Below are 11,140 nucleotides of genomic sequence, written 5' to 3'. Positions count from 1 at the left end.
TTTAAATCTTTATATATATATATATATATATATCATATCATATCTTCATATTCTTTTAATGTGAGATTGGAGGTATCACAAGAACATTCCAATCAAACGATTAGTTAATCATGATGCTATGTATATATGTTGCAAAGCTAATCCTTGCATGCAAGATCCTAAATCATCCGAGTTGATCTTGCATGTAAAAAGTATTAGAAACCACTAAACCTGGAGGTCCCAGGTTACTTCATTTGGGGCAATGAATCACTGAATAAAAGTATTTATAAACGAATGGAGTTCCTAAAGTCAAGGTGATCAGATTAATTAACTACACATTCGAACTAGGAAAGCACAAGGTAAGATTTTTTTATTTTTGTTATTTTTGTATGCATTTATCATGATTAGTTTGTTTCTTTTCTATTGTATAGACTTTTAAAAATGATAATTTTAATTAATAAATAAATTATTTTATTTTAATTATTGTACACATCAAACACAAAATAAAATGATATTATTTAATTTAATTATATTTATAATATTACTTTATCTTATTCTATCTTAATATTTTGTACCATACATATCCTAAGTTTATACAATTTATTATTTTAAAGGCTCGTAAAAATTTATGTTTGCTAAATAATGAAATGACTTTATATGATTCAATGTCAATTTATATAATTATACATTAATAGTGTATCAAACATAAACTCATACTTTAATTGAATAAAAGATAAAAGCAAATAAATTCTTATCAACATTTATTTTATCATGTATTATTTGTGGTTGAGTTTAGTATTTCATAAACTATTAAACTATATAAGTGTGTTAGAAGAGTCAAAAGACCTAAAAATTTCTTTTATATTTTATTTGTTTTTAGAAAATAAGAAAAATGGTTCTTACTCGTTAATTTCATTTCATTCAAATTGGATCTTTTCTTATTTCTCCTTTTGTTTATTCCTTCCGACTACAAACAAATTCCAAATTCCAAATGTCAAAATCAAAATCATGCAGTAGTTCAGGATATAGATTGGTATACATCAACATACATTTAGTCAATCTAAATTCCAATGACAATAAGGCCAACCTGCAAAGATATAAAGTAATGAAAGATCCGCTTGTGATAATTATGTCAGGAATTAGAACCCAATAATTTTTCTTTTCTTCTTTATATTAGGACCACAATTAAGTTTTTGTGTGTTTATTTTAAAGAATCATAAAAATTTATGTTTGCTAGATAATGAAATGACTTTATAAAATTTAATAATAATGTATTTAATTATATATTGATAATATATCAAATATAAATTTATATTTTAATTGAATAAAATATAAAAGCAAATAAATTCTTATTAGCATTTCTTTTAATGACTTTATGTAATTAAATGAAAGTGTATAGAATTATATATTAGTAATATATTAAATATAAATTCATACTTTCGTTATATAAAATATAATGAAAAAAAAAATCTTTTATATTTTATTTGTTTCTAAAAAATAAGAAAAATGATTAGGTTTCTTAAAAAAAAGAATTGACTAACTTTTTCATTAAAAATAAAAAAGAATTGATTAGGCTTCGTATGTTAGTCAAACAGAGCCATCATAGAAAAATACCGAATCAACGTTTTGTCCTCCCAAGTTTCCTCCAACAATGGAACTTAGAAACAATTTTCTACCACCCTTTGCCCATCTTGTCTCAGTGTCCTAATATACACTTCATTCTTAGATGCAGAGAGAGAAAAACTTAAAAAGGTAACTGAGCATATAGGAGAAAAACAAAAATGGAAACCTTTGGTCGCGTTTCAATCAATGTTTTCCAGCTTATGATTCTTACATTGTTTCTCATGTGCATGACAACAAACAGTGTTGAAGCTCAAGAGCCGCCTCTTCCTCCAGATTCTGAAAGTAAGTACTAAGCACAGCTTGCAGTTTAAAAATCTCAATCTTTTGTTTAAAAATCAACTCTCAATCTCTTGTTTGAATTGGCCAAAAAAAAAAAAAATCTCTTGTTTGAAAGTAAATGACATTGAGATTTTGATAAATGTCCAAAAAATTTCCTTTCGCAATTTGCACTTCTCCAACAAGAAGGAAAAGAGTACGAAAATGTTTGAAATGAACTTGCTCTGTTTCTTTCCTGCACAATTAAAGCATATAATTGCGTCGAGGCCTGTTTGCAATAATGGGTTTTATTTTTATTACTTTGCAGTGGAAGCTCTTCATGAGATAGCAGCAGATCTTGGAAAGAAGGATTGGAATTTCAATGAGAACCCTTGCAACAATAAGTCAACCTGGTTTACACCATCACCGCCGCTAAATGTGGAACTGGCAGTAAATAACAGTACTGTCACCTGCAATTGCTCCTTCCCCAATGGTGAATGTCATATTGATGGCATGTAGGTCCTATTTCCTACTCACTGGTTAGAAGAAATTGCTTATTCTAATTTCATTAACCTTACCCTTAAATGCTGTAGCTTTGGTATATATATCTGTGATTGGTTGCATTTATCATCTTAATTTGAGCAGTGAAAAAAAGCATGTTCCTTTACTAAGGAATATGGAGGTACCTCTTCCAGAAAAATGCATATGATGTATGAACTTTGTATGAAAAATCAGTATTAGAATCATCTTCCTTGATTAGGTAATAAGCAGTGCACAGAAATTTTGATTATATTTTTCTAGATGGAGATGACTATGTTGTTGTCTTTTAATCAATGAGGTGCAATTAAATGCTCAAAAAAATGTCCACAAGATTTTCTCTTCTAGTTGAATTCTATGAAATCAAAACATTTTAATATTTGGAAATGAACAAATAAATTTGGCAATGCATCTAAAAGTCTTCATACCCTTTGGGACAGCTATCTTAGAGGGCAGGATCTTAACGGTGTTCTTCCACGCTCACTCTCAAAACTATCGTACCTTAAAACAATGTAAGAAAAGGTTACAACTGATTATTTAATCTTAAAAACAGAATGAATACCATTAGCTTTTATCGATGTTAACATCTTTTCTGTTACTTCTAGTGATCTGCATCGAAACTATATTAATGGTACAATACCCCGTGAATGGGCTGCTATGGAGTTGGAATTTGTGTAAGCTATTAGTGCACTTTATATTGATCATGAGTAGAAAGTGACTCTAGCTTTCATATTTCATATTCAACTGATAGGAATGTATCTGTTTCAGGTCTCTTTCTATGAACCACTTATCGGGGTTGATTCCAGGCTATTTGGGAAACATTACCACCCTTGTCTATTTGTATGCCTTTTCAGTCGTCTCTCTTGCATATCTGTTTTCATTCTATTCCTCTTCTTTGTTTTTGTTTTTGCTTTTTTTTTTTCTCTCTTTTTTCTGTATAACATTATAAGGTTTCTCATTAGTATTATATTTTCAGGAGCCTTGAGAACAACGTATTTTCTGGAACTATTCCTCCTGAGCTGGGGAAATTGGTTAACCTGGAAAATCTGTTAGGCTTCCTTTCCCTCTTATATAGTTGTACATGATTGACGTTTCTCTTTATAAACAAATAGAATAATCAAGCAACACTTGACTCACTTGAAGTTGGCCTGATTTTCCTCTTTGGCAAATGCAGCATTCTTAGTGCTAACTATCTCACTGGAGAGTTTCCCTCAGCACTTTCTAATCTGTCCAAACTAACAGAACTGTAAGTGTTTCAAGAGAACTTTCTGTAGTTATACTGTTAATAAGCTTGTTTTGGTAAGAAATCTTGCTTTTATGAGGGTTCATGCAGTAGGATTAGCAGTAATAACTTCACTGGAAAGATACCCAACAATTTTCAAAGTTGGAAGCAACTTGAGAAATTGTAAGTGTCCTCCTTCCGCATTACATATCTGAAGTCTGTTCAATGCAGTTTTTGGGTGAAATCTTTATTGCTGTTATCTCTTCTGCTGACAGAGAGATTCAAGCTAGTGGTTTTGAAGGGCCAATCCCTCCCAACTTAGCTGTCTTGAATAATTTGACAGAACTGTGAGTTTTGCCTTTTAAGACCTTGTAAAGTAATCTGAATCTATTAATCTCTAAAACCTCATCATTCTCTCATGTCCAAATTTAGACGTTCAAATTACATCACCAAAAGCCTTTTCTCTTTTAACAAATGTTTATGATGCAAATATTATTCAGAAGGATCAGTGACTTACATGGAGAGAGTTCAAAGTTTCCAAATTTACGAAACATGACAAACTTGCGCAGATTGTAAGTCATTACCAAGCTTGCAAAAATCTTCAACAATGTTGTATTAGTCCCTACTTGCAATGATCATTGTCACATGGTTCTTTTTGTAGAATGCTACGGAGCTGCAATATATCTGGACCAATCCCAGAATATATATGGGAATTGTCACGACTACAGATTTTGTACTCTTCTTGTTTCATCTCAATTTTCATTCTTTACGTGTCAGTTCTTATACATTCACATGTGTATTTTTATAAATTTATTGTACTTCAAGCACTTGGAGGCTAAGTGTATTTTTCATTATATTGTTTAAATGTAATGGTTAGCTTTGCATGCCAACTCTTGATGTTCCACAGCTAGGCCTGATTTTGCTTTGTCGAAAATATGTACAATAGTTTCTTTCTTTCTTTCTTTTTGGTGTTTGTTTCTTTTTTTAGTTATCGGTTATGCTTCTTGATAATTTTTCATTGTATTATTTCAAAGAAATTTGCACCTTTAAAGTGATGTTCAGTTCCATTACTCTGAAATATTTATTGCAGACATTTCCTGAACTCTACTATAAATATTAATTAGCAGCTGGAGAACTCCAAACCATAATGTGCTTTAATGTTTTTCCTGACATCATTCTTTCTCAATGCACTCATCTATGTCTTAATGGATTTCACATTTCAACTAAATCATCAGTTGTCATATCAGATTTGTCTATTTCTTACAGAGATCTCAGCTTCAACAAATTGGAAGGCAAAATTTCAGGTTCTAACAGCCTTACAACTACAGAATACATGTAAGCACTTTGAACTCCTGAGGTGTATTTGTGTGCAATCTAGAATCCTCCATCTTTGAATCCATGAGAAGGAAAACTTATTATACATGATCTTGAAGTTGATTGTTGACACAACCATTGGTGTATTTATGTTAAACAACAGTTTTTAATAGGCTAGTTTAAATTTTAAAATTTAAACTTTTTTATTCCTATGGTAACATAGAACATCATAATTTGTTTATTTATCTGAGTGGTGTACTTAAATGGAAAACATCATTGCCATAATAAAACCAGTCTGCTGATACTAACATTTAAAAGAAAAATTTCAGAAACAGGAAAAATAAAAGAAAAAAATTGCAAATTAGTATTGGAAAATTTCTAAATTTTGATTAAATTTATTCACTGTCGCTTTAAAAAAATAATCTTTCGAGATTTTTTCAATACAAGTGCATATCTGTGGTTTTATATGTTGCTTACTGAATAGGTACCTGACAAGTAATTTGCTCACCGGCCCCATTCCAGACTGGCTGAATACCAGAGATGGCCGCTAGTATGTTTGCTTTCCCTTTTTCTTTCTTATTTTGGCAATTTTGACATCATAGCAGTTTATTTTCTGCATTTCATTAATGACTTCTGAATGAATTCTCATACTTTTGTTACATGATTTGCACATGCTAACAAACATATAATTGCATAGTTCTCAAAATTAATTTATCTTTCCTTCAAGGCCCAATTACAGAGCATTAAGCCTGCCTGCAAAATCATCTAATATCTTTGATTGATCTGGATTTAGTATCATGTTTCCAGAATTATTCCTAGAGAATTTCCAGCTAATCTAGCTGGAATCATTTGCTTTCCGTTTTGGTTTCTAAAGGTCTATTTATGTTTCATGATATTGGCGAAGTACACATGATAAACTGATATTTTGAAAATCAGGCTCAAGGGGGATTGACATTGAGATGTTTGTTTGTCATGGTAGAAGTTCCATTTAGTTCTACAAAAAGCATTAAAAATAAAAAGATTTGAACTTGCAGATAAATATTATAGGTCTATTGTTTCAATACAACTTATAGAGAGGAATTTTGTGCCCCTTTTTGGGCCAGTAGCTGGAGTTGATATAGCATCCTTCCCTAGCAATTAAACCCTCCCACCTTTGGTAATGGTTTGATTTGATCTTAGGTTATTTACTTATTTACAACCTCCTTTTGAACCTTCTCACCCTTGAATAAAAATCCAGGAAAAATGGCGTGATTCTGATTCACTAAATCACTAAAGACATCAAAGATACATTTGAGGCCATATGGCTAAGACAAACAATTTTCCTGTGAAATACTGTTTAAGTTATAGCAGTTAAACTATTATATTAATCAAAATGGCCTTATATATACCTCAACATTTCAAGTTCCAGTTAGTTACAACTTATTATTCTTCTTTACAGTCAGATAGATCTATCTTACAATAATTTCTCTGAAAGCTTTGAGCCCGATCCTTGTCGTGAAAATCTGTAAGAAAAACTCTCTCCATACTTGGCTTCCTTGTGCTGTGTTTACTTTTCTAACTTTGTAGATGTCTCAAGATATTGAAGTGATTGGTTTGCTGTTTATCAGAAATTTGTTCAAAAGCTCTTCAGGAGGGAAACACTTGTGAGTTTGTAAATTACTGAATGTACAAAAAACATTTTTATTGTTATTTTTATGCTTTCCCTTTTGGATCACTCTTAGAGAAAGCTGATGGTTCTTTGTCTTTCTACTCTAATTCAGAGGACTTGATAACTGCCTGAAGAACTTCCCTTGTTCGAGAGGTAATTCTGAGTTAAAATGCAAATAGACTATGAAGATTTTCACTAGCTGAGGTGATGCCATATTTGAGATCACTGTAGAGATCAAATGTGGCATTGATAGATATTTCTCTTTCATGTTATGCTTAATCAAATATAATTACCATCATTATACCACCACTTGTAGATCGGTATTCAGTGCATATAAATTGTGGTGGAGGTGCGACCGCCATTGGGGACATCAATTATGAAGGGGATGAAGACTCAGGTGGTCCGGCCAAATATTTTCCAATCAAGGAGACTTGGGAAACTAGTAGCACTGGGCATTTCTGGGATACCTCCGGAACGGCAAAGGCCTATATAGCACAAAATGTTTCCATGCTGAGAACAAACAACTCTGGATTGTACACAAAAGCGCGCCTCTCTCCTCTTTCTCTCACTTATTATTTTCGTTGCTTAGCAAACGGAAATTATACAGTCACACTTCACTTTGCAGAGATAGTTATCAGACAAAATAGTTCCTTTCAAAGTCTTGGAAGACGAATATTTGATGTTTATGTTCAGGTAGCTAATAGGATTATATGTGAAGTGTGCATTTTGCATGTTACAGAAATGGTTTAATTGAATTGATTTATTGCAGGAGAAACTTGAATTGGAGGATTTCAATATTGCAAATGTGGCCAAAGGTGTTGATCAGGAAGTTATAAAGAGATTTAAAACCGTTGTTAGGGACAAAACTTTGACAATACGCTTCCACTGGGCTGGGAAGGGGACAACTGCTACTCCGAAAAGAGGAACCTATGGTCCACTGATTTCAGCTATCTCAGTAGAGTCTGGTAAGTTTGGTATTCTATATATGTACACTCTCATTCTTCATATGTGCCAGCTGCCAAGTAATTAGTATTCTTTCTCCCATCTCCTAGTTATTTGAGTCCCAATTGTTCTCTAAGTAGTTTAGTGCTTGAGGAGGATTGACTTGCAAAAGGATGTAAAGCAATACTGGAGTTGCCCTTAACTATTCTTGCCTGACATAGGATCTTTGTTCTTGGAAGCAGAAGTTTAGACTGTTCCAGAAACAAAAGATCCAATTTAGTTATCTGCTTTAACCATTCCATAATATATCCTAGTTACCAAGTACTTCAAAATTCAAATAGTGAATAAGTCTATTATTCTATCAACATATGTATATGCCGTGTTACTTCAGGGGTTGTAGTTTGAGAATTGCTTTTTTTACCAGTTTTATCCTCGCTTTGTAGATTTTAAGCCTCCAGATCCAAATGGTTGGAAGAGGAAGATGAAGTTTGTGGTTGCAGCTGCAGTTTCTGTTCTATGCCTCATTTTAGTAATATTAGGCATTTTATGGTGGAAAGGCTATTTTGGTGACAAGATCTCAAGAGAACAAGGTACTCTAAATAAACTTGAACTTTAAGATATAATTTTTTTACCTTCAATAATTAATCTTAGATGGTTTCTTTGCACAACTGTATGCTTTGCATGCTTATTGACATTATAATTTAACTTTTTCCCCTTCTTTTGCTAAGTCCTGAGGGGATTAGATCTGCAGACTGGCTTTTTTACCTTTAGACAAATGAAAGCTGCTACTAACAATTTTGACATTGAAAATAAAATCGGAGAGGGTGGTTTTGGATCTGTCTATAAGGTACCTGTACTCCATGGTTTCTCTTTGACAATCTTGTCTTCATTTCTTTCTGTTTGATGATGTTTAGAAGTTGTTCTTACAGTGTTGAATATTTAATCTTGATATACAATTGCTGTAGGGTGTACTACTAGACGGTACTATAATTGCAGTTAAACAACTTTCTTCAAAATCAAGGCAAGGAGACCGTGAATTTCTGAATGAACTAGCCATGATTGCTGGATTACAACACCCAAATCTTGTGAGGTTGTATGGATGTTGCGTTGAGGGGAACCAGTTATTGTTGGTGTATGAATACTTGGAAAATAATAGCCTTGCACGCGCTTTATTTGGTAAGCTTCATATATCCTTTTACCTATTGACTACATAGCCGAAGCAGCTATCTCCCTTTAACTGCCTCCACCCTCCAGAAAAAAATGGTGTTGATCTCATATCAACCATAGGAACCAAAAGCTCTAAACTCTGTATATTGACAACTATTTGATGAATTTCATTGGTTGGGCCATGTGTGTCAATACAGGTCCCAAGGAAAGCCAGTTGAAATTGGACTGGCCTACCAGGCAGAAAATTTGTCTTGGCATAGCAAAAGGTTTGGCTTTCCTACATGAGGAATCAAGTTTAAAAATTGTTCATAGAGACATCAAAACTACCAATGTGCTGCTGGATGGGGATCTCAATGCTAAAATCTCTGACTTTGGTTTGGCCAAGTTTGACGAGGAGGAAAACACCCATATAAGCACCAGAGTTGCTGGAACAATGTGAGCTACCTTTTTCACTTCTGTTTTTCTCTGAAAGAATCTTCTGCTCATCAGTGCATTTCCTTGAGTTATGTATATTTCTGCTGAATCTGATAAACTCTACCTTTTTTTTCCTTTTCTGTTTCTCGTTTCAAATTCAATTACAAGTTTAATAAATACTTTGCTTTAGTATCTGAAAGATGTTTATGCAATTATGATTCATAGGGATAATAAATGAGTTTTAATCTTATTGTCTAGAAATGGGAGAGATTGTTCATTTGTTTCCTTCACCTCCTAATGCTCACGTCTGAAATATACTGTGAAGCAGAAGAAACCAATGATTTCTATCTTGATAATCTACTTAATTAAAATCAGACATATTACATGCTTGGCAGTGCCTTGCTTATTGCTCCTATTTTGCAGAGGATACATGGCACCAGAATATGCATTATGGGGCTACCTGACCTATAAGGCAGATGTTTACAGTTTTGGGATTGTTGCATTGGAAATTGTTGCTGGAAAGAACAATACAAGATATAGACCAGAAGAGGATTACGTATGCCTCCAGGATTGGGTAAGATCGAGTGTCTGTTTTAAGTTCTAAATATTCTATTTTTGATTCTGTTCTTGAGGTTAAGGTAAATTGAACTTCTCCATGCACTCTGCTAATTTATTGTTTTCCTTTTTCATAGATAGAGCTCTCACTGTAAAACTTCTACAGAATCACGACTTCTTTAGCTATCCTTTCACTTTACATCTGTTACATTATTGCAGCTTAGTTCTTGCGTGCCTTTTCTGTCCCTTTTCCCTTGTTCTCTTGTAATGTCTTTGCTTTCCTCTTTGTATGTTTAGGCTCTTGTTTTACAACAAAAGGGAAATCTAATGGAGTTGGTAGATCCAACGTTGGGGAGCGAGTTCAACAGGGAAGAGGCACTTAGAATGACAAAAGTAGCTTTATTGTGCACTAATCCATCACCGGCACTTAGACCTATCATGTCTGAGGTGGTAAAAATGCTTCAAGGTCGATCACTTGTTCCTGAGTTAATCATGGATCCAAGTATCTTTGGTGATGAGTCAAGGTTCGGAGCCCTAAGAGACCAAATCAACCAGATGCAACCTCGGAAGCCTAGTGAAACTAGTACCTTCACTCCGTCATCAGATTCAGCGGTATTGCCTGGCTCTTCCTCAATGTCTGTCTAGGATTATATCAAATGAATGTTGGTTCTTAGTAGTGTAAAGATGGTATTTATATATGGATTATTATTTCATAGACGATCGGGAGAGGATTTATAGTTTCAGTAACAGTATCCTCCTTTACATTGTGACAATTGAGAAGGTGCCTAATAGCACTGTCTGGCGATGCTTGATCCAGGGGGCACCTAAAAGTTAAAGCTTATGATTTAGAATAATTTATGCATATATATAGTTTTGACTATAAATCCTATGCAGATTTGCAATCGAGATCAGTGTATCCATAATTATAAAAACATTGAAAAGAATCTTATTTACAAAATTAACTTTAGCAAATTCTTATGTTATACTTAATAAAATTCAATGTTCATAAGCTAATAATAATAACAGCAAGCACGCTTGAGATTGGAATGGACCAAGTCAAATATTCAAACATTGGCCTAATTTCCGAAGAAATCCTACAGCTTGAGTACGTAGTACCCCACTAATCGAACCCTTTGTCTCTGCGACTTTAAGCAAGTTGATTTTGACTGGTTTCACTTAAGTCATGAAGCCTGACCCTCACCTAACTGTTTCATTGCCATAAACACTTGAACCGACAGCATGTGCTTGTGCCAACTTAAGGAGTTATTAGGATGATGCATGTGTCACGGATTTAAAGGGAGTTCTGAATCTCACATCGAACATAATAGGAAGGTCACTGGGATATAAAAGGGTTCACACCATTTTTCCCTTGTGAGGCCCCTTTTGTAGGACAAAACCGTGAGGCCAAGGGGGCCAGAGCGGACAATATCTCACAAGGGTGTGAACCGTGGCGGAAGGCTAATCTGGGACGCCGGAAGGGTGAA

At 33.6% G+C, this 11,140-nt stretch overlaps 1 protein-coding gene across 9 annotated transcripts; it reads left to right on the top strand.

Annotated features, from left to right (window-relative positions):
- Nucleotides 1-1,559: 1,559 nt before the first annotated feature.
- LOC111274934 (putative leucine-rich repeat receptor-like serine/threonine-protein kinase At3g14840) lies at nt 1,560-10,560 on the top strand. Of its 9 annotated transcripts, none has more exons than XM_089755909.1 (25): nt 1,560-1,731; nt 1,844-1,884; nt 2,186-2,396; nt 2,835-2,906; nt 3,000-3,068; nt 3,163-3,234; nt 3,371-3,442; nt 3,569-3,640; nt 3,728-3,799; nt 3,892-3,963; nt 4,117-4,188; nt 4,278-4,349; nt 4,883-4,951; nt 5,415-5,480; nt 6,369-6,434; nt 6,538-6,573; nt 6,691-6,731; nt 6,895-7,271; nt 7,348-7,543; nt 7,964-8,110; nt 8,249-8,367; nt 8,486-8,696; nt 8,885-9,122; nt 9,525-9,675; nt 9,954-10,560. In XM_089755909.1, the coding sequence occupies exons 5-25, from the start codon at nt 3,052-3,054 to the stop codon at nt 10,299-10,301; spliced, it is 2,586 nt and encodes an 861-aa protein (XP_089612035.1). In that variant the 5' UTR covers nt 1,560-1,731; nt 1,844-1,884; nt 2,186-2,396; nt 2,835-2,906; nt 3,000-3,051; the 3' UTR covers nt 10,302-10,560. The 9 variants fall into 9 exon arrangements, with proteins under 9 accessions (XP_089612035.1, XP_089612034.1, XP_022715702.1 ...); XM_089755908.1 differs by having other exon boundaries at nt 1,569-1,731; nt 2,186-2,372; XM_022859967.2 differs by having other exon boundaries at nt 1,569-1,731; nt 2,186-2,372; nt 4,278-4,388.
- The last annotated feature ends 580 nt before the right edge of the window (nt 10,561-11,140 follow it).

The sequence above is a fragment of the Durio zibethinus genome, chromosome 26 (assembly GCF_047325235.1).
Source record: "Durio zibethinus cultivar Kanyao isolate XHJ-2024 chromosome 26, ASM4732523v1, whole genome shotgun sequence".
NCBI lineage: Eukaryota > Viridiplantae > Streptophyta > Magnoliopsida > Malvales > Malvaceae > Durio > Durio zibethinus.
The sequence above is the reverse complement of the archived record's forward strand: the minus strand, read 5'-3'. Positions and strand labels throughout refer to the sequence as shown.